Source organism: Eretmochelys imbricata, chromosome 15 (assembly GCF_965152235.1).
Source record: "Eretmochelys imbricata isolate rEreImb1 chromosome 15, rEreImb1.hap1, whole genome shotgun sequence".
NCBI classification, from domain to species: Eukaryota; Metazoa; Chordata; order Testudines; family Cheloniidae; genus Eretmochelys; species Eretmochelys imbricata.
This window is the reverse complement of record NC_135586.1, coordinates 16835697-16860005: the sequence shown is the minus strand read 5'-3', so window position 1 is coordinate 16860005 and position 24309 is coordinate 16835697. Positions and strand designations below refer to the sequence as shown.

General features: G+C 39.8%; 1 protein-coding gene across 1 annotated transcript in view; it reads left to right on the top strand.

Annotated features, from left to right (window-relative positions):
* TXNRD2 (thioredoxin reductase 2) overlaps positions 1 to 24309 on the top strand; it is a 51380-nt gene that overhangs the window by 15348 nt on the left and 11723 nt on the right. Inside the window, exons 9-12 of the mRNA XM_077835372.1 lie at positions 3841 to 3860; positions 4250 to 4341; positions 7806 to 7980; positions 20033 to 20169. Of these exons, the coding sequence (XP_077691498.1) occupies positions 3841 to 3860; positions 4250 to 4341; positions 7806 to 7980; positions 20033 to 20169 (424 nt within the window). The remainder of the gene's footprint in view (positions 1 to 3840; positions 3861 to 4249; positions 4342 to 7805; positions 7981 to 20032; positions 20170 to 24309) is intronic.

Genomic DNA, 24309 nt, shown 5'->3' with positions numbered 1-24309 from the left:
ACGATGTAGGCAGTCTTGCCTAGTAGTCAGAGCAGGAGTTAGGTCTAGTGAGCGGAACAGGTTGGGGAATGAAGACAAGAGTCAGCACCAGAGTCAACTGCCAGTTACGAGAGCCAGGGGTCGAGCCAGAGTCAGAACCAGGAATTGAAGCTGAGGATCAGAGCTGAGGTCAGATGCCAAATGCCAGAGCTAAGGGTCAAACTGGAGTCAGGATCAGAAGGCAGAGGCTGGGGTCAGAGCCGGGACTGGTCACTGATGAGTGGAGGGGAAAAGAAGGCAAAGATCAAGAATGGAGTAGAAGCAAGGTGGGAAAAGGAGCAAAGGTATAGATAAGGAAAGGGCCGGGAGCAGGGTAGGAATGAGACTGGCTGCAAGGTCCAGTGCAGCCATAACAGGAAACTACCTTATTGCTCGGACAAACTTCCTGCTCCTCCTCCTGGCTTAGATAGCGTAGTTGGACCAATTGGTAGAGCTGGGTGATCCTCTAATCAGAGCTCCCGTGGATGGGGCTATACTCCTAGTCATAGCCCACCCAGTTTCAGTAGCCATTGGGTGGAGGCCAGGATGTGGCAGCTGTCTGGGGACTCCCAGGCTAGGGATCAAGACAAGGGACATCACAGGTAGCAGTGTGACTTCTTTCAGAGATATATGTGCTCTACAAACAATCCTTAAACAGTACCTTCATCATTAAAGGAGGATGAAATACTGTGTTCTAAGTAAAGGGTTTAGCATGCTTGTCAAACAGACAAGGTAGGTATTTTTTCCAGTCTGTGGTTGCTGTGAGGTATGAAATAGCTGTTCTAGGCTGAGGACTATTAACCTCTAAATTGGTGGTGGGAATCTTCCCTGAAGATGGAACACCCCAGTGCTCCTCCTGCCCCATTTGTGAATTCTGGGTTCAAAGTACAGTACCAAATGTTTCCCATTGAACATTGTCAATGGAGGAAGGAATCTGTGTCCTTGACACCGTCCCCCTGTTGCTAGTATCTCTCTGTCAGGATTAGGGCTGCGCTGAATGAGGTGCTGTTACAGGCATTTGTAAAAACAGGGATACCTAGAATGTGGCTGCATCCCTGGCCATCTTGACTAATAGCCTTTGCTGGATCTATCCTCCATGAAGTTATCTAGTTCTTTTTTGAATCCAGTTATAATTTTGACCTTCACAACATCCCCTGGCAACAAGTTCCAAAGTTTTACTATGCGTTGTGTGAAGACATATTTCCTTATGTTTGTATTAAACCTGCTGCCTATTAATTTAATTGGGTGACCCCTGGTTCTTGTGTTATGTGAAGGGGTAAACAATACTTCCTTATTCACTTAATCCACGCCATTCATGATTGTATAGACCTCTATGTTATAGACCATCCTTGCAGGGGGGGAAATACCAGAGACATGCACCACAGTAGCATTTAACTTCAAAAAGGGGAACTACACAAAAATGAGGAGACTAGTTAAAAGAAATTAAAAGGGATGGTCACAAGACTGAAATGCCTGCAAACTTCATGGTAACTTTAAAAAAAAAACATAATAGAGGCTCAAACTATATTTATACCCCAAATTTAAAAAAAATAAAGTAAGAGGACCAAAAAATGACACCATGGCTAAAGAACAGAGTAAAAGTAAAAGGCAAACAGACCTTTTTTAAAGAAAATGGAAGTCAAATTTTACTAAGGGAAATAAAAAAAAAGAGCAAAAACTCTTGCAAGTGAAGTGTAAAAGTTTAGTAAGTCAGGCCAAGAAAGAGGTCAAAGATCAACTAGCAAAAGACACTCTAACAGCAAAAAAAAAAAAAAAAAAGTTTTAAGTACATTAGAAGCAGGAAGCCTCCCAAACAATCATCTGGGCCACTGGACGATCAAGGTGCTAACGGAGCACTCAAGGAAGACGAGGTCATTGTGGAGGAGCTAAATACATTCTTTGTATCAGTCTTCACTGTAGATGATGTGTGGAAGAGTCCCACACATGAGTCATTCTTTTACGTGACAAATCTGAGAAACTGTCCTAGATTGAGGTGTCAGTAAAGGAGGTTTTGGAACAAATGGATAAATTGAACAGTAATAGGTCACCAGGGCCAGATAATATTCACCCAAGAATTCTGAAGGAACTCAAATATGAAATTGCAGAACATTAACTGTGGTATGTAACCACCTAAATCAGCCTCTATACCAAATGACTGGAGGATAGCTAATGTAACACTGATTTTTATAAAAGACTTCAGAGGCAATCCTGGCAATAACAGGCCAGTAAGCCTAACATCAGTATCAGGCAAATGCATTGAAACTATAGTAAAGAACAGAAATAGTGAACACATAGATGAACACAATTTGTTGGTGAAAAGTGAACATGGATTTTGTGAAGGAAAATTGTGCCTCACCTGTCTATAATTCTTTGAGGGTGTCCACAAATGTGGACGAGGGTAATACAGCGGCTTTCAGAAAGCCTTTGACAAGATCCCTCACCAAAGGTTCTTAAGCAAAGCAGGTAAGGAAAGGTCCTTGTAACTGTTTAAGAGAGAGGAAACAAAGGATAGGAATAAATGGTCAGTTTTCACAGTGGAAAGAGGTAAATAGCAGGGTCCCCCAAGTAGTTGAACTGGGACCAGTGCTGTTCAACATGTTCATAAATTATCTGGGAAAAGAGGTAAACAATGAGGTGGCAAAGTGTGTAGACAATATACAATTACTCAAGATAGTTATGTTCAAAGTCAACTGCAAAAAGTTACAAAGGGATCTCTCAAAACTGGGGGACGGGGCAACAAAATGGCAGCTGAAATTCAATGTTGATAAGTTCAAAGTAATGCACATTGAAAAATATACAAAATGCTGGGATCTAAATAAACTGTTAACACTTAAGAAAAAGATCTTGGAGCCGTGGACAGTTCTCTGAAAACATTTGCTCAGTGTGCAGTGGCAGTCAAAAAGCTAACAGAATGGTAGGAACCAATAGGAAAAGGATAGTTAATAAGACAGCAAATATTATAATGCCACTATCTAAATCCATGATACAGCCATACTTTGAATACTGCATACAGTTCTCATCACCCCATCTCAAAAAAGATATATTAGAATTGGAAAAAGTACAGAGAAGGGCAACAAAAATAATTAGGGATATGGAACAGTTTCCATCTGAGAAAAGATTAAAAAGATGGGTTGTTCATCTTAGAAAAGAGACTACTAAAAGGGGATATGATAGAGGTCTATAAAAGTCCGTGCCTAGAAGAGTCACAGATCCTCTACTTTTGTTGCAATCCCATTTTGTGTGTCGTTTTATTAATTGTATTGTGATAGCACCTAGAGACCCCGATATGGATCAGAAACCCATTGCACTATGTGCAAATACATAGTAAGTGATGGTCCCTGTCTGAAAGCTTACAATCAAACTTAACATCAAAATCTATCTTGGAACATAAGCAAAAAATATTTTTGCTCCAATCAGCCAGCTTTTACCTGTAATTTGCAACCCAATAAATGAGTTTAGTCATGATTCCTTTTAATCCCTCGGTATTCCCACTTTGTGTGTGTGTGTGCTTTTATCTGTTTTGTTTTTCAGAATGTGTTTTAGATGTTTTATTTCACAAGATAAAAACAACTCCATTTTTTATAAACCTATCAATTTTTTTATTAATAAAATAGGTTCAGAATGAAATCTGACAATTTTTAACGTTTGTCTTTATGTTGGAATTTGAAAACCACACTCTTACTGTTTCTGTCTAACAGTGTCAAATGTGCAGATCAAACTTGTAATCTTATCATCATACTACACACCAGAAAATAATTTTATATCAATTGTGTGAAAATATGCACAAGCTCATTCCACTGCTATATTTTTTTTCCATAACAGGTTGGTGGTTGGAGCCAGCTGTATCCTTTGTAAAAGTTGTAATGATTTATGATTACGATTGACAGATTTTGTCTTTTCTGTGAAGGCTCATTTGTCTGAATTCCCTGCTCTTGAACTGTTTACCTGCATCAGTGGTTAAATTACATTAATAGCATTTTCAGCAGTATAGTCACAAGAATTCAGATCAGATATGGTGCATTCTGAGGGTCTTGCAAACATTTATCTATGAAGTTTTCTGTAATGTGAACACTAGCTCGCCTTTGTTTTTTCTTTGTACAATAGTAACATTATTGCCATGGCTATTTCATTGATTAGAATAATCCAAGTCTCATTGTGGCAATATCCTTGTTTTGGTTGTTTTTCATCTGAAATCATGTAATCTATATTCCTTTAATTGATTATTCAAAAGATGTGTCCCTTGAGTGTGCTGGTTTTCTCACAGGCATTGGACATAATACCACGGTCATGGTGAGAAGTATCCCACTTCGAGGGTTTGATCAGGTAACCATTGGTACAGCTTAAATCTCTTGAGATGTGTGGGGTGTTTTTGTCTTCTGTAGAAATAGCAGCACTCTCCTTCACAAAATATTACCTGGTAGGTGTGTTATAAATATTAACCCTGTTTTACAAAAGGGGATGTGTGGAGGGGGAGGTCTAGTGACTTGCCCAAGGCTACAAAGGGAATTGGATCAGAAGTGAGATTTGAAATTTCTTGTTCTTGACTCAGTCTTGTATTCAGACCACAAGACCATACTTCTTTTTTTCTTCTGCTTAATTCAGAAAAGAGGGAAGTGGCCAATTTGATTTGCTCTGGTTGTCCCATGGCTCAAAGCGTCAAAGGCTCTCTCTCCAAAATTAGCTTAAGTCTCCACTCTTGTACTGACTGAACCATTCTTGCTTAAAATTTCCAAGTAATTCTCTCTCATTCAGATAACAAGCCTAGAAAATTTCAGCTTGAAGGATGAAGCCTTTGGAAAGTTAGTCATCTGAAAACAGAGGCTTAGAATTTAAACCAATAGACAACACTAACTATAGTGGTCATTCCCAGTGTAATTAGTTGCATTTTTTTAAACAGTTGTATATAGTAGATGTGCGTAATCAATGCATGTTAAAGATTATTATGATTTGTTTTAGAAGTATAAACTTTTTTAAAAGAATGTTTTCCATATTTCTGTAGAAATGGGATGGGGCAGATGATTTTAAAATATGGCTACATCTCAAGAATTTGAAAAAAGGCACAATACTATAAAAGGCACATCTACTATATACAACTGTTTAAAAAAAATAGCCTAAACTGGCTAATATTCTGGGATTTATTCTCATCTTGCTATGTAAATCCATAGGATTTTAGAGTATTTATAGAGTGCCATGAATGTGTGGGCCCTTTACAAAACACTTAGAGAATATCTTTTCCCCGTGAAACTTTGTCTTATGAGGATAGAAACAATACATGGGATAACAGTTTAAATACAAGGAGGAGTGGAGGCGAGATAGGTGTAGTCAGATTGTAACTAGTTTGAGCCTGACAGAGACTGATGAGGTAATATTGATATACCAGGTTTCAGAAGAGAAATAACATTGGCATTTGCTTTACTGTATTGCCAACCACAACTTTTAGCTTGAAAATAAAATGTTAAGTATAAGCCAAGAATGAGCATTTCTTCTGTGTGGGTGGCTTTGTGATAATATCCTTGTTTATCAGTAATAAACCACTTGTATGATAAAGTACAACCTGACTCACTACAATCAAGAGCAATGACATCTTTGAATAAACCTGTCAGTGGGACAGTTCACTCCTTGACAACGGTGTGGCATTGGTTCAAACACATTTATCAAAGGTGTCTCCTGAAAAACCACCGTTTTCTTTTTTAGTAAAGTTTTTCAGGATACCTTAATGATTCACGTTGATTGCAGAGACGCATAATAGGTGTAGTGGCTGCAGGAAGTTCTGTGCTAGTTGGGTTATGTAAAGGTATCCCATTTTCAGACTACCAGAAAAACTGAAATTCTGACAATGTTAAGTTGAATTAGCTGATTCTTTATAATATAATATAATATATTCTTTTGATATGTATCAAATGACTTGGAAAACAACCAATCTAGCACTCCTTGCTTTACATTTTTAAAAGTGATCTACTCACTTGAATCAGCTCAATGTTCTGGGAGGGAGGCAGGTAAGTATAACTTACTCCCTTTTTATAGATGGAGAAGCTGACATACTGAGGCTAAGTGACTATCACAAGGCTATGCAATAGGTCTGCAGAATAAGGATTGCATCTTGGGACTTACTGGCCATGCTCAGTGCAGTAGATTATGATGGCTGTCTACACAACAGTGAACAGTTTTAAAATCCCAGTCTGACTATTTTGAATAGTTGGTTGTAAATAGGACATTGAGGTATCATACACATTGTGTTACATAAGAACATAAGATTGGCCCTACTGGGTCAGACCAAGGGTCCATCTAGCTCAGTATCCTGTCTTCTGACAGTGGCCAGTGCCAGGTGCCCCAGAGGGAATGAACAGAGCAGGTAATCATCAAGTGATCCATCCCCTGTTGCTCATTCCCAGCTTCTGGCAAACAGAGGCTAGGGACAGCGTTCCTGCCCATCCTGGCTAATAGCCATTGATGGACTTTATCTGAAAGTAAGCAGCAACATAATTCTGTCCACTCGCACATCTGTGGTTCTCCAGTTTGAGACATTTGGTTTTTGCTCACTGCTTGCCTAGAGGAGAGTGGTGTATGTAGGATAATGTCAGTCACCTTCTGCAGAAGCAGTGCTGTCTAAAAGCAACTTTGTTAAAGAGAAATAGTAGTCATAGGTGTGCTACAAAACAAAATAGAGGGTACAGATAATAAACAAGACTGGAGTTTGGGAATCATACCCTGTGTATAAAGGACACATACTGGTATGTATACACTCAATGTCAGTAAGGATGATGACGTCTACCACCTAATGGGTAATATACTGAGCCAAAGATGCATCAAAAGATCTGTAGAGGGTAATGAAAAAACATATGTATGTAAACACCAAAAGGCAAAACGGAAATTAAAAGGAATTTTCTAGCATTTTTGTCATCTTATTTGACTTGGTCCTTGATTTAATAGCAAAATGATTGTGCATTCCAGCCCTTTCAGTCCCCTTGATGACGATTAAAGCCCCTTGTAGCATGCAGCACATTGGACTTAAAGTATGTAGCAAGGCCCCCAAGCTGATTGTATACAAGGGAATTGTACCACAGCATGCCACATCGCTAATTGATTATGGCATCTTTGACGCAATGCTCTGTTAAAAAAATGAGCTCTTGCCATGGATAAATATAAAGACTTACCTTTGTGATCAGCCCACTGTTTGGGCTGTGGTCAGAATGTGTCTATGAAACAAGTGAGATCTGGCAAAACAGGACAATTAAAAATTAAGGCCAAAGTGTGACCTGTGCTGTAAGACATGACTTGCAATGGATGTAAATATACTGATTCTTAAAATTATAATGAATTTCCATCCTGCCACTGTAGTTTGTCAGGATCTCAGTTTGTCTGTCGTGAGAAATCTCCAGGTTCTGTCAGGTTCACTGGATTTCTCTGGCACAGCATGAGAAATCCCAGGTATGAACATTAGGTTTTCTGTTAATGCAAAAAAAAAACCTTAATTGTATTTTTACACACTGATATTTTACACTCTCTATTTCCTATGCAATTTGAATGAGGCTAGAGGTGATATATTCTAAGGCAAGGCCAGCCAAAACAAAGAAATAGGTCCTCAGGGGACAGCTGTTTAAATCAAAATTATCAGGTTTTTTTAAGGAAACTACAAGGTTGCATAGGTTTGAAATAACAAAGTGTGCTTGAGGTGGTTGATGTACTCACTAAGTTTTAATGAGCATGAATGAGTTGTGGATTTTTGAGAAGACTTAAAAGTTGCTTGTTTTTAAATAAAACAATGTTTAGGTTTTTTTACTTCACAGCAAATGTCCTACTTAGTAACCAATTACATGGAATCCTGTGGTACAAGATTTTTAAAGAAATGCACCCCAAGTAAAGTTGAAAAGCTGGAGAGTGGCAAACTGCAAGTTACATGGAAATATGTTGACTCAGGCAAAGAAGAAATGGATGACTTTGACACAGTGATGTGGGCAGTAGGTAAATTAGATCATTTTAAAATAACTGCTTCTTAAAAATGCTTTCCACTCTTGAAATGAAATCCCTCACCCCTGGTGTTGTGTCGTGTCAAACAGCCTGCCCCTCTACAGGTCTTAGCACCTGACCATTGATTCTCTCTCTTCTATACTTGACTTGTTCAGTTACAGTCCAAAAGTTCCTTTTATTCTGATATTCGAGGGGGCTGCCATTTCTGCTACTGCCTCTAAACTCCACTTCCTCCACTGCAGTGCTCAGCATTCAGTTAGGAGAGAGAGAAGCAGCCTTCTCTAAGAACTCCAACATCTCACAGGAAATCTGGTAGCTGGAGGTATTTGTGTATCTGAGACTCTCCCAGTGAAGAGCTCAACTGGTTGTCCTCCACTCACCTAAACTTGAGGTGTGAGAGCCAACTCCTGAATCAGTAATAGGTACAGAAATGCATGGTAGCCTCCAAGCCATTAAACTAGTCACCAAAAACTTATAATCAAGAATGAAATGAAACAGGTTTTCCACTTCAGTTACATCAAATGTTATAGACAATACCAAGCATATTCGTGTAGAGTCCAAAGTGTTGAGTAATGTATAATATAAGGCATCCAGACATGGACTGGAAAACACTTTTTCTGCCTCACCTCCCGCAACTCTGCCATCACTACCATTGTCAATTTGTTTTCACTTGCTGTGGTCGCTTATTTAGATTGTACTCTTTTTGGAGTATGGGACCTATTGTCTTAGATTTTTGTAAAGCTCCATGCATATCTATGGCAGGATATATCAGCTGAGGCGGGAAGAAATCTGGCTAACATTGCATTTAACAAACCAGAAAAGATTTAAACTTGTTGCCCAAGAAATCTGTCTGCCACTGGAAAAAAATCAGTTTGACCATGATTTCATTATTATTATATAATACTTCTATGATACTCTTTCCTCTCTTGATATTGCATTATAATGGTTGGGTAAACATTACCCCCATTTTACACATGGTGAAAAATGAGAACCAAAGAGATTGTGATTTGCCTAAGCTTACCAAGTGGGTCAGTGACAGGAGTCATTGATAGGAACTGGATGTCCTGACTTACAGCACTCAGTGGTCTGTCCAATAAACCACAGATGCCATCCTAGTTGTCTTTTTTTCTGAGTTAAACTAACTTTTTTGTATCCCTATGACACAGAGAGAAGGATGTAGGTTATAAATCCTGATCAACTTTTGCTTTGTTGCACTACTGTTGTGTGTCTCCATCTGAGAGTAACGGGGTTCTTTAAGGTCCGTTAAAAACTATTTTAATAACTAATTCCCCTCTCCCATAACTGATAAAAAGCACAAGTATTTGTGAAGACCAGAAAGCTCATGCTGTTTTAGAATTGCAACGAGCCTGAAATCTTTAGAAAAATGTTCAAGAACTGACATCATTTCATTTTTCACACCTGCATGTTTCCCAAACATCTTATCTGATTTGCGTCAGACTTTCCAGTAAAATTCTACCCTGGTGTATAGTCACACCTGTGAATTTCTGGTGGATTGAATTACTTTTGGCAAAGTTGGAAGTGGGAGTTGTTTAAAATTGAGCTGATAAAAGAAACCTGGCTTTAACCTTAACCATAATCTATAAAGTTGACTAATACACTGCTGCAGGTCAGTTGAAATGTAAATGCAATTCACTGCTTTGATTCAAAGTAAAACTAAGTATTAGAAAGCAATGTTAGAATAACTAAATTTGTTTTATATTCTGGAAACTAACTGAAGTACTTTTTCCCCCTCAGTGTTCACTTTTGCACTCCACCCTTTCAGAATTAAACACATTAACAGTTAAAGCTGGTTAATGGATGTGCAGTCGGGGTATGATTCATTGTATTTTCTCTGTATCAACACACCCACACCAGGTGTCTCAGATAATAGACTGGGAAACTTAGTAGTGTTGAGGATTTCCTGTCTGCAGATGTGCCAATTACGATGCTGATTGAAAAAAGTCAGCTTGTAGAGTTACTTAGAAATTAGCCTCTACAGTTAACTAGTTGTGGTCTGAATCATAGAAAACATTTCATTGTTGAATGTTTACATACACAGAGTGGCACAACCATCCTAGAATTTTATTCATTACATTAAGTAATAGAAAATATATTCTTTTATAGTGTTAACATTGGGAGAGGAACCTCTCTTGGTAAATAAACTGGCTACCTATTTATTAAGGAAAATTTGATAGCACTGTTCATGAAGTTTATCCTCTTTGCTAAAAATGTATAATTTGCAAATGTATAGAACAGGATTTCCACTGTCCTAGATATTCATTTGCCACTCCTGCTAGAGCTGTTTTTTTGAAATTGTTCAACTTTTCCACTTGTATGGTTCAAGTCACCAAAATGTGGTCTATATTATGCCCCAAACAGTTTTAAATCTGGTTGAGCTGAACCAGGTTTTTAAACCAGTTAGAATATTTGGGAAAATTGTCCTAGTGTAGACAGCAGGTCCTGTAGGACTCCTAGAATTGTATGCAGTGTGGTGTCCGTCCCAGGATATTAGAGAGGCAAGGTGGGTGAGGTAATACCTTTTTATCTTTGTTTTATTGGACAAACTTCTGTTGGGTGACCGAGACAAGCTTTCTTTCAGGTCTCTGTGTGGCTCAAAATCTTCTCTCTCTCACCCAACAGAAGTTGGTCCAATAAAAGATAGTACCTCACCCACCTGGTCTCACTTCCACAATGTCATTTAAAGGCTTCAATGCAAAATCTTTGCCTGCAGGCCTCAAATGGGACTACATTACATTGCTGAATTGATCCATTAAGGATTTTCAATGAAATGGAAGATTAATCTTCTACCTGTGTTGGCAATTATATAGAGCTCATCATCATAGTATCTGAACATCCATCAAAAGACTGTTGTTTCAGAAGAATTCCCATGAGCTCAGAAGACAATGGATCTCTACTGAAAAGACAGTTTTTTGAAATCTGCTATTGTATTATGCAAATAACTTTTTCATGTTGTTATATATCACCTTTTCTTCCTGAAAGACTTCAAAGCACTTCAAATGGGCCTGATTCATCACTGCTTTGTGCCTTAGATAGTAATTTACAGTTGTACCACCTGAGTGTAAAATGCTGCCAAATCAAAAGGTAAATGATTTACATCTACTATATACATGCATAAATGAAGATCCAAGGTGAAAAGCTCTGGAGAATTGGATCCTACATGTTGAGATCACTTCACCAGCCACTGAAATGCTGTAACCTGTGGGATGAATGCAGCAGCTCTTTAGCAGCACACAGCAACATTTCATAACCATTTATAACAGGAAGTGAAGAATAATGTATCTATTTGAAATTGCAAGGGGAATTTAAGAAGGCAGAACATATTGCTCAAACTGGAATTTGCCTGTGTTCATCGAGGATAACACCCCAACTTCTGTGAAAAATGTTATGAAATATTTCATTACTGCAAATCTTGGTGGGAGCTAATAATCATGTGGGTCAGCTACACCAGATGTGTTTATAAAAGATAAAAACACTTTCTTCCAAATTTATGGTTCCTGTTTAGGAAGCTGGACTGTAGAGTGGTTGGGCCTCAGTTCAGACTGGTAAAGAGATAATATTTTTGTATGCCTCCCTCTCCCTTTTCAAAAATAAACCACCATGTGTTGTGAAAAGCTTGATATAAAAAAACTCTCAACGTAGACATCTTTATACTATTCAGAATTGTGAATTAAACATTCACCAGAAGAAAGGAACTCTTGAGTTAAAGAGCTGCTAGTCCAGCTTTAACTCACTATTGTATTGGCCTTATGACAGTTGATGTATTATCATGCTACAGCACCTAGGTGCAACAGGGTAAGTTAAGGACCCTGGCAATTATTTATTTGCCTCTGTTAGTCAGAGCTTTAACAATATTTGAACATATATTTTTGTGGATTAATAGTTGTATGTCAAATTCTGCCTTCCTAAATTCCCCCTGTAACTTCTGTTGGAAATACTAATATTCACTTCCTGTTCTGAAATATTTTTTGTTCCTGTATGCTGCTGAAGAGCTTCCGTGTTCCACCCCAGAGATGGCTGTAGCATGAGATACCTCCTGCTAACAGGTGAGGTCAACAGAAGAGTCCAGCATGTGTGTATGTAGATCACTGAGTCTCTGGCACTTGGCTAGACCTGTGAGTTTATGTGGAAGGCGCTCAGATAATAGGGTGATATGTGCCAGTATAAAACCCTACGATGGGCAAGATAGGCTCAGAGTGGAAGAGAGAAGACCAGAGAAAAAAGAACCAAACAGCTTTAGTTTTAAAGATGCAGGGGGAGATTGTATTGAGTCCTCTTGGCCATTCAAATTAATGTTGTGATGCCAACATGTTAAGAAACAGCTCTCTTGAAATGTCTGCATTAATCAATGACACATGTGGCATTCAACGTACATTACTCCCCAACCCTACCAACAATCACCACAAAATATATCCTTCCCCTTTCACAGCATCTTATGGAGGTTCCTCCATGAGGCTCCATTGTCTTGGGGCTGCTCCTTGCACCCACAGTGATGGTGGGTGATTTTTCCAGCCTCTAGCTACGAGCTAGTTGGTCAGGTCAAGAGTGGTTCCTTTCTGGTAGAGGGCTGGGTGGTTGGTTGGAGAAATGGATTTCTGAAGTGCATAGTCTGTTTGTGACCTCTCTTAATTGAGGGACTTGGGGAACCTCTAGTGGGAGGGTAGGTTACTCCTGCCTGGTGGTGGTCTAGCGGAGTGGGCTTTCCTTGGCTAGTAGTGTTGCAGGGTAGAGGAAACAGGGCTCCATATTCTTTCCCAGTACTAGCTCTTCAAACTCCGTCATGGAGCCACTGGCAAAGCGAGGGCCAGTGCCTGCAAGACACTTAACTCACTGTAACAACATCTTTGCCCCATCTCCTCCCTTTTGATCTTTAATGTAGGAGCCATTGAGGGAGGAGGAGCTATGCTGTGCAATCTCTGTGCACCCACTGAAGTGATGGTTGGGTGAGATTCTCTTTCATGCACTCAAAGGTCTGTTTTCTCACCAGGGGGGCTTGCATAAATCCACCTAGTTCATTAGCAACTTTGGTGAAATGTTAGGACAAGGTTTTATCTATCTCCTTTGAATCTGTTGGAAAGTGCTATGGAGTGGCTCCTGCCAACACACAAATGAAAGTGTTTGCCTTGAGTTCCAATCCATCGATAAAGACGAACTGACTTTATGGAATACCCCAAAATTATTTTCATAGCCAAGCAGGGTGGTGTTCTGGTAAACTGCTGATGCAAAATGAGAAGCATAGACAGAACCAGCACCAAGAGCAGTGGGAGATTTACAGGTTAGCCACACACAAGAGAGCATTGGCTCCCAGATGGATGCAGTGGAGCAAGCATTTTCGAGTCACTGCTTGCTGTTATGTTTGCACTTACTCCGCACTGGGATATGGGCACCATGTCTTTGAAATAAAATCACCTTTACTGTAAAAATAATGTATGCCTTAAGCTTTATCCAATTGTCCTTGTTATATATGCTCTTCAAGCACTATGCCTTATGACTCTGGGCACCAGGTGATCTCTTTCCTAGTGTGTATGACTGAAGATCATTGGCTTTTCTTATTAAGAAAGGACTAAGTGTGCCTGAATTGTTTTTATAGCAGTTTTCTTCAAACCTTACAACCACATCAGTTTGGATTAACCAAGAAAACAAATTTTGCTTTGGAGCTTTCCTTTGATACTTCCCATATGTGGAAGTAATGCCCTGATCTCCTCTGGGTATAACCCTGCCAAGCCCCTGTGCAAAAGGGATGATCTTGAGAATCCTCTTCAGGGACTAGGCTGGCCATTGGATTCTTAACCTTTGAACTATTTAGTGGGAAATAATGGATCTCTGTTAATCTCAGAAAACGGTTACCTCTAATGTGCTGTAGTTTGCTGAGAGCCTGGATATTTTGTTCTGAATTCCCATTACATTTTGTTTGTTTATTTTAATTCCTAAATCTCCCAGCAGGATGTGATTTCAACATTCTCCTGCTGGAAAGTTGTGTCACTTCTATTAAATGTTAGCCAGAGATGGAGTCTTTCTGGGGTTTTCCCAAAGCCCCATTGCAGTGACATGCAACTAGACTTTCTTAGACAGAATTGTTCTTAACATGACATTTATTTATTGTTGTCTGGTGTGAGAGGGAATTGGCTGATGCTAGATGTGCTGCATTTTGTTTTTCCTTTGGTTAATATGAGGGATCTGAATTTTGTTACATGCTACTTACATTTATCATCATGTGGCTGCCGCAATTGCTTCTTAGTGTTTTGTCAAACCTAGGAACCGAGTGTAATTTACACTTTGATCTGTGTGTGTGTGTTGAGTGCATTTTTGAACAGCTAAGATGTGATTTGATGAGCAGTCCCCCTTTGCAATTTCCAGATTCATAGAATCTCAGAAATAAAGGACTGGAAGGGACCTCAAGAGGTCATCTAGGCCAGTCCCCTACTCTGAGGCAGGCCCAGATAAACCTAGACCATCCCTGATAGGTGTTTATCCAACCTGTTCTTAAAAAAATCTTCAGTGATGGGGATTCCACAACCTCCCTTGGAAGATTATTCCAGAGTTTAACTACCCTTATAGTTAGAAAGGTTTCTCTAACATCTAGCCTAAAACTCCCTTACTGCAGATTAAGCCCATTACATCTTGTCCTACCTTCAGTGGACATGGAGAACAATTATCACTGCCCTCTTTATAATAGCCCTTAACATATTTGAAAACTGTATCCAGTTCCTTCTCCTCAGTCATCTTTTCTCAAGACTAAACATGCCCAGTTCTTTTAACCTTTCCTAAGAGGTCAGGTTTTCTAAATCGTTTTTGTTGTTGTTTGTTGCTTTCCTCTGATCTGGTATCTCTCCAGTTTATCTACATCTTTCCTAAAGTGTGGCACCCAGTATTTAAGTTGAAGCCTCCAGTGCCAACTAGAGTGGGACAGTTACCTCAGGTGTCTTTACAAATGACACTCTTATTAATACACCCCAGAATATTAGCCTTTTCTTGATTGCATCATATTGTTGATTCCTATTCATTTTGTGATCCACGATAACTATCTGATACTTTTCAGCAGTCCTACGACCTTTCTAGGTATTCCCCATTTTGTAGCTGTGCATTTGATTTTTTCCTTCTTACGTAAAGTACTTTGCATTTGTCTTTATTGAATTTCACCTTGGTGATTTCAGATCAACTCTCCAATTTGTCAAAGTCGTCTTGAATTCTGATCCTGTCCTCCAGAGTGCTTGTAACCCCTCCCAGAAGGGAGTCATCTGCAGATTTTCTAAGCATACTCTGTACTGCATTATCCAAGTCATTAATGTATTCCATACATTCATGACTTGGATGTCAGTGTGAAGACACTGTTTGGTGGAAAATGCTCCAAAGTAATTCCATGCCATCATTATAACTAATGCTACATTTCCTTCAAAGTTCTTATGAGTAAACAAAGGAGTCTGTTCTCCTTACCATGGTGAAGATAAAAGCTTGTGACTACCATTAATAGTGATCAGTCAGAGCATTGCTTTATATGAATATCAGAGCCAGCCTTTATGGACACACAGTCCTTGGTCATTGCCCCCTTAAATTGGGAGACTTAGGAGAATCTCCATTTTCTTTTTATTTATTTTTTTATTTTAACCCTGCAAGGGCCTTAAATTTCAAACGTATGTAAACAACTCTCTAGGTCTGCTTGTTAGTGATTTTATTGCTAAAGATCACAGGCTATCCACTCAGTTATACAGTTACCCAGCACTCCAGTGTCCAGCAGAACCAAAGCCATAGGTGCTTTGATTTTTGTTGTTGGGTTTGGCCAGACAGTAGATTACTTTTGTTGGCACGAGGAGAGCAGCAAGCTCCTTAACAGCTGCTGAGCTAGTTCCTGTGCTGAACAGCTAATATCAGCTTCCCCAGAAGCAGGGGTCGTTCAATACCACAAGAAACTGTATGGCATAGCAAACTAAGCATGTGGCTATAATCATAGCTCTGACACAGACTCTGTGGCCTTTGCCAAGTCACACAAGCAGAGCTGACAAGAACTTGCAGGTCTCCATGGGTGAGGTTTTCAAAAGTGCCTTTGAAACATGAGTGCTTTCGTTGGGATGTGCTCCTAAATCATTTAGGTGCTTTTGAAAATCTGATGCACGATCAATATTTTTTACTATTTTCTCTCCTTTCAAATGTCAGTTATCGCCAGCTGCCTCTCCTTGGGCATTATTGGCTACTTTCTTGTAAGCATTATAGTAGATGAAGGGGTTTGAAGGAGGAGGGGGTAGTGGCCTTAAAAATCAATTCAGGGAGGGTGGTCCAGGCATTAAGGGACCGTGTGGAAGAAAATGCAAGCTGCGGGAGAAGTAGACGAATGAGGGATCAAGACAGGCATCACTGGTTGAGTAGAGGGTTAATGTAATAAGAGACCATAGCAGGTGAGCAGTGAGGGACGTGGTTGTGAAGGAGCAGTTAAACTTGGTGTATATGCCAGAAAACCATCTTGCTAGCCCTCCTCAAAATCCTCTGGCCGGTCCTATGCATAGTGGTGTGTGATCATTGTAGATGGGATTCCTTTACTGCAGAAATGCTTGGTGCAGTCCCTGGTGTGAAACTCTCAACAAAATGGTAGTGGGCGGATTCATTCCAATTTCCAAGGAAGTGATAAAGGAGCTATTATAAAGTCCTACTGAGGTGATATAAACTACCCCCAGGAAATCTTCAATGAACAGACCACTGCAGGATTACCCACAGACCTGTGTTGTGATTTTTTTTCCTGTCTGTGCCCGTTGCTGTGGCTTCTCCTGACTGTAGTTGGAGGTACTGTTGACATATGATGGTGCCATAGGCACCAACTCCGTGGATGCTAAAAAAAAATAGTGGTCCCAGAGGGGAATATGTGGTTTACCAGTACCAACAGATCAGCGCCTCCCATCCACCAGCGGCCCCACCTATCAGCTCCTCCCACTCCATCCCAGCATCTCCTGCCACGATCAGCTGTTCAGTGGCGTGCAGGAGGTGCGGGGGGGGAGGGGAAGGAGTGGGGACCTGGAGAGGTGGAGCAGGGGGTAAGGACTTGGGAGAAGGGGTGGGGCGGGGTCTGGGGGGGAGGTTGAGCACCCCCCAGGAACCGAGGAAGTTGGCACCTATGGATGGTACACCTGGGCTGCCTGTAGGCTCGTGACCAGTGCCGCATGGATCTGATTGTGTCTGAGGAAAGTTCACTCTAAGAGCTGCTCACTGGGAGACCTCATGTAGGCTCTGGTGGCAACATTTAGTGTATGACTGACCTGGTGTTGGCCCCAGAGGGGAATATGTGGTTTACCTGTTGATTTCATTAGCACAGTTGACTGACAAGTTCCTTCAGGAGGCCACTCTGCCAAAGCTTACCTAAAACATTATTTTCTGTACAGACAGCAGGGGAATAGGGCCAGGGATATATCTAGTTTTCAGGGAGACATGGTTACCCTATTTGTTTATTAAAAGTGCTGTTGTCATTCACAATTATTGAAGGGTTGGGTGGGATCATGGCGGGCAAAGGTCAATTAACCATTGTTTGAAGGTGGAACAGGCATCTGTATCTTTCTTTTTCTAGGACGGTGGCATAATATGTTGCAGTTCTGATTTAAAAAAACAAAAAAAACAAAAACCAAACTACAGCCAGCCCTGTGCCCTATATGCTTTCAGAGACTCCTTGTTTTTCAGAGTTCAAGGCGGTGGTCATCTTTAGTGTTTTGAACTGTGATTAAAAGCATGTGTGCTGACTTGTCGGAGAGGCCATTTCTCTGCTTTGATTGGTGGGGTTTGGAGTGTGCTTAGGTTTCTCTTCCTGGGAAGAAGCTGTAAACTGATACTTTCCTAAAACTGTACTTTAAAAAAAGTTGAAACAACCTTGAGAACTTAAGAGTAATTTATCAAAAACAATTATCCTTACTACCTAACGTTAGGAAGACGTGTTAGCAACTGCTTTAATATTGCAGATAGGTGAATGTGGGAAAATGTTAGGGCTCCCTAAATTTGGGATTAGAATTAACCGAGCTACTTGGCTGCATGTGAGAGAATTCATGAGCCAAAGGCTAATACAGTTGATCTGAAGTAAGATTAGTAAATGTAATTCTAGTTTGTGAATGTGAGCCACCGGGGCTGAAAGCCAATACAAATTCATTCTAGGTTGAACATTTTATTACTGCTTTCATAACTGCACTTGGGCAATGTAGTTGGGCGTGTGAGTTTCTGAAAGACCAGCAAAGCACACTTTATGTAATTCTTTAGTTGTTAATACAAAATACACATGTTAAAATAGATTGGAATTGAAAAGCTAAGTGCAGATTTGATAAACTCTGTGTTGTGTTTTGTCACAGTGCCTCAAACTAATCTATTGATGAGATTAGGAGTTGGGTGGTTGTTTTTTTTTAAATGTCTGTTGCGTGCTAAGCTTTCTTTTGGCTCTGCCTGGGCAGGAAAAAGGGGAAACTAGAAAACCCCATTAGCTGTCCATTTTCAGAATATCCAGGCTTTACTCTCAGTACACAAAGAAATACAACGGTAGGAAGTTGTTTCACATCCGAGCCAAGATAAGGTCCTGGAGGTTTATTATTTTTGTTGCCTGATAGCATCGGGACTGTGGAGCAAGGGGCAGAGAAGGAACAGCAGATCAACATCCCATGGGGACAACAGAAGGGAAGACAGACAGATAGCCAAGTGCCGACAGCTTCAGTCAGTACTCCCAGAGGAAGTGTTGGTTTCACCAGATGAAATTAATACACAGAAGTCCTTACTGAGGCATTCAGATGTGACATTGTTTTGGGGGGCCTGGTGATATGGCAGATGTGTAAAGCAGTGAATCATATGTTTACATATAATTAGGTCTGCATTGACAAGCCAGGTTTTCCTTTTGTTTAATAATTTCCTACATTAACATCAAAGACCTTGTTTTTTATAATGCAAACACATTTCCCTTTTTGTTTTGCTTTGCGTTAACATCAAACACGAAACCGTGAGTCCCACACAAAGAGCACATACTCCTGTTCCCTTCCTTTGTAGCCTCCAAAAATGGATACAACTTTAATAGGAGAAGGAAACTTTCCTCATTTTGATTTCTTCTGCTAATTTATCCTATGTGATCACGTTTGCCTTAGCAAGCTCTGCTGATACTGGATAACTTGATTCTGCATGTTACCTTTGCAATAATTTATTATTTGTATTACAGTAGAGCTTAGGAACACCCATCAAGGATCAGGGCCTGTTGTGCTAGGCACTGTACAGACTGCTCAGTGGAATGTTGTCAAGCTTTTGATTGACAAGTAGGGTGCTTTCTGCAGTATTTTGCCATTTAGATTCCAGGCCATATGCATATTTTATTGGTTATATAACTTAAAGGAACACCATCAACTTAAATGTGTTCCAAGATGAAAACTTTGTAAAAAAAGAAGCTGTTATAAAACTTAGGGCCAATAGAAACATTGTCACCAAATTTAAAAAAAAAAAATGCAGGGAAACCAGTTGTCTTAAAATACACAAACATTCCCGTATAATATGTGAGACCCAAACATTATATCACTAGTAACTTGAAAGTGAAGTTAATTTAGCTGATTTTCTTCATTATCTAAGGTGAAAGAGAAATGAAAGGGTAAACAAGGATTGTCAAGGGAGGGTGGTGGAGGAGGAATAGGATTGTTAAGGGTTCTTTCACTTTGCGTGAATGCTAATTTTCAGAGAAGATGACACTTCAGTTATAAACAATGTGTTGATAACTGCATTTAATATGTAACATTAAACCTTCTGGCTTCTGCATATAATGCAATGGTCTTATCGTTTTGTTATGGGATAACTTTCTTGAAAATGATGTAAACTAAGGTACCTATAATGGTATTTTCCTTCCACAAAGAGAAATTCATGTCAATAATTTCCACTGAGAGCTTTACACAATCACAGTTTTTTGTTTTCCTTCTTGTTAGGTTATTGAACAGCACCAAGTTCTTGGAAACCTTTGATGGAGAATGACAGGGTTGTTTTTTTTTTTTTATTAAAGCTGATGAAGAAATATTTTTAACATAAGTTTCTTCATTTCCTTAAGGCCGAGCACCTGACACTAAAACTCTGAATTTGGAGACAATTGGGGTGAAAATTAACTCTGAAACTGGAAAGATCATTGTTGATGCCAGCGAAGCTACTTCTGTTCCTCACATATATGCAATTGGAGACATTACAGAGGTACAATGTCTACATAAACTATTTTACAATAACAGGAAGCTGAACTTTGTTCCTAACTTATAACTAGTGACCAGATGTCATCATGCTTTAACATATATATAGTGTTTTGGTCTTTTTTCACTTTGTACAATGTTATGCCAGCCACCTGGATCAGTAATTTCCTTAACCAAAATCTTGTGAGGTATCTCTGTATGAGATTATTGCTGATGATTATCAGGAAATGCATTACTAGGCAGAAGTTAATAATCTTTAATATTGTTTTATCCCTTCAAATAAATGTCTTCATGCAGTCCTTGAATGTTGAGTTAAAATATACATAACTACTAGAGCTGAATGAATAAGTCTCAATATGTCTATGGAATGACCGTGAAAATTTCAGTGAATATTTGATTTTGGGGTTTTTTTTTTAGTTTTATTAGTTAATTGTGATTGGTCACGTGACACTTTCTCTTCCCTGATATGGAACGCTTCTGGCACAAGAATCAGCATCTCTGAATTTTAAAATTTGATTGCCCCAAATATTCATGCATGTGGTTCTGCTTCTCTGTGAACATTCATGCCACGTAAAACTCAATTGCTCAGAAGTTCATGGCAAGAGAACATAAAAGGGGGACAAGCATTCTTGAATCTCATTCAGTAATTAGTCAAACAAAATGAGCAAAACAAATAGTCACAGATTCTTGCAGCATTAACTCAATTCTAATAATAATCTACAAAATGTGCTATGACAACAGTTTCTTGCACCTGTCAGAATGTACTTCGAGGCACAAGGCCAGATGTTTTCAGTCACGTAAAAACTCAGTGTCCAGTATAAACTGAGCATCTAGAAATGAGTTGTCTTCAAAAAATGTTTAATTGTGTATGTCTGCATTATCAGCTTCACAGTTATAGCAAGTCCTCTCACCAGTAAATCAGATTGCTTTGATTCCCAAAGCACATCTTATAAATATTTGAGATAGCCAATACGTGTAATATATGGGCCTGGTCTTGCAAGGTACAGCTTTCCATCCACTACCACTGAAGTTAGTAGCAGTTGAGTGCATCAGTGCTTTTCAGGATTGGTCCTTATATACTTGAGAAATCTTTTTTTCAAAAAGGTTTAAATACTGTGATGACATCCATGGGGTATATACAGTAAAAACTGAAAGATCTTTAAACGATTCGTGACTCTGCCACATTTAAAGAATACAGTTGTCCCAACGCTTCCAAGAGGTATGGTAGGTTACAGAATGTCCTGAGAATAGTCGTCCACATTCCTAACTAGGACTCTGGAACCAGAGAGACATCTCATAACTCTACCTCTCCACCTTTGACCTCTTCCCCTCCATCTAGGCTCACATCTCTTCCTGTTTGTGTCTTTCTGATGTCTTCTCTGGGATGATCTGTTACTTCCTTCAAACTGTCAAAACTGAACTATTCCTTTCCTCCTACGCCCTCTCCCCTCCCCCTTTCTCCATCATTGTTGACAACTTCATTATCATTCCCCACCACTCAGACTCTCACCTTTAGGGGTTATCTTTGATTTCTCAGACCCAGACTCTCACCATATCTTATCAGTTCTCCCTCTGTGACATCTCTAGAAGTTCGCCCCTTTCACTCAGTACCTCTTTCAAATCCCTGGTTCATGCCATAGTTGTCTCTCCTGACCTCCTGATTCCTCTCTGCCATACACACACACACATGCTCCAAATGTATTCTGGGTTGGGGGGTTTTTTTTTGGCCTCCTTCCTCTGAACCATCAGGGATGGCCACAGCTGGAGATGGGACACTGGACGGGATGTGCCTGTGCTCTGAGGTGGTACTGAGAGCTCTCTCTCTCTCTCAGCTGGCTGGTTTTTGTTCAGATGCTCAGGATAGTGCTGGGAAAGAATTTTCTTCCAGGTCAGCTTGGCATTGGCCAGGGTGTGCGGGGGATCGCCTTTCTTTGCAGAGTGATGCGCAAGTCGCTTGCCAGGATCATCTGGGTATATCTCACTTAATCAGTGCCCTGCCATTGGTCCCTCCTATTCGCTGCCTGTGGCACACAATAGTTTAGTCTCCTGAGGGCTGTCTAATACTTTGGTCAACTTTCGGTTGTTGGGTTTCATGTGTGGCCAGCCGGGTGGTAGTGATTGTCTGTGATACGCAGGAGATCAGACTAAATGATTGGGTGATCCCTTCTGGCCTTAACCTCTGTGGTTTTAACCTTTCTTTTCTTGAATCTCTCCAATTCAGAAGCTAGAGGCAGTGTAGGTAGAGCACTGGACTGGGACTCAGAAAACTGGGTTCTGTTCACGATGCTGCTGCTGATCTGCAGTATGACCTTGGGCAAACCACTTCAACTATCTCTGCTTCGCTCCCCTTCCACACATTGTTTCTTTCCCATGTGACTTACCCTTCTGGGCTGGGTGCTTCTCCCCTTTTCCTGTATCTTCGTCTCACTGTTCAAAAATGTCAGCACTTAAAAGCTTCATTCATGTTCTACTGTGACTCATGTTCTCTCTTGTCCCTCCTTTTCCTATTCTGATGCTGTGTGTCTCATTTAGGTTGTAAGCTCTTCAGGGACTCTGAACTAACAATGGTACTCTCATTTTTACACTGTGCCATGCCCACTGTGGGATGACCACTCTGGAAATTTAATCAGTGTTCTCTAGATATGCTCAGTTAAGCTCATATTTATGTACCTCTCTATACAGTCTCAGTGCTTTCATTTAAGTAGCTCCCTATAACCCAAGACTTAAGAGGGTATGTTGTTCACAGAGTCATAGAATTTAAGGCCAGAAGGGACCATTATGATCATCTAGTCTGACCTCCAGCGTAACACAAGCCAGAGAATTTCATCCAATATTGAAGTGTGTTTCTATGCTCAAATTAAGTGATATAATCATTTTACATGAATACCAAATTGTTTGTTAAAGGATTCATTTAGATCATTGAAAACTGTCAATGCTGTCAGTGAAGTGAAACTCCCAACTTAGCTGAATTTCTCTAGCAGATCAAATATCAGGTTTGAAATCGCCAGACACTCTAAAACCATTGGTTCACAACACATCAGGGTCAGCTCGGCCCTTCAGCGTATACTAATTGAGAACCGTGTATTTTTGTGTGTGTGTGTGTATGCGTGTATCCTTTGGATAAGACCTTTTAAAAGAAGGAAAAAAGCCCTGCCAAAGTCCTTCTTGCTATATGTGGATATCAGTGATTCCCCCCATCCTGCCCATAAAGGTAAGGTTTGCCACAGGATCCTTGGCCAGCATTGCCTCTCCCTCTGCTTTCTCCCTCTGCTTATCTCTTAAAAGTCACTCTTGGCCCTCATTTCCCAAACTCATGTTGCATAGACACTAACTTGCTATTAAATATTAAGAGTTCAATGGGGAAGTTTATCCACAAATTAAACCCCACTTACCTCTTCAGAATGAGTATTGTCACTTTTAAGAGACGTACCTGGCTGGTGCAAATGTAGAATTGTGTGCATGGTTGTGCTCTTGTTTGGAAAATTAGACCATAAATTCATCTGAACTATTCACTTGTATAAACTTCCCAGGGGTGCATCCAGTGCTTTTGAAAAGGTCTCAGAACCCTTTAAGTGAATAGTAGTTTTGTTTGGGGTTTTTTTTAACTGACAAATGAAATCTCATTAGTTTCTTCATTATCAGTAATCGTGAGGGGTTGAGGCGGTAGATTTTGTCTGAGCTGGCAAATATATGTGACAGTTTTGCAAGTCTGGTATAAATTTTATGCTTGTTAAAATCCTCTCTCCCATAGCATTCTTGCTGAAGAAGCATAGTACATGCACCAGAGAAGTGTTGTTATAATGATATTTAACATACGTAGGAGCCACTGTAAATCCGCTTCTTCAGAGGGTGTTGTAGCAACTGTAACGGTGGAAGGTACTGTATGTTGCTTTGCTAGGGTGTTCTGAATAGAAATAATACCAAAAAACTGAGTCATGTTAGAACAAATATACAGCACTTCAAAGCTTCTAAAATTCTCCTAGGAGGCCTTAAATGTTTAATATGTTGAAAGGATTCTTATGAACAATTCAAATCAATGATAATCAACTGAGTAGTTGTACACATGACTGCAAAGTGAGTGTTGACTTCAAATATTTACCAGGGAAGGTCTTAAAGCTGTTGTTTTATGAGAAATTGTTCTTTATCA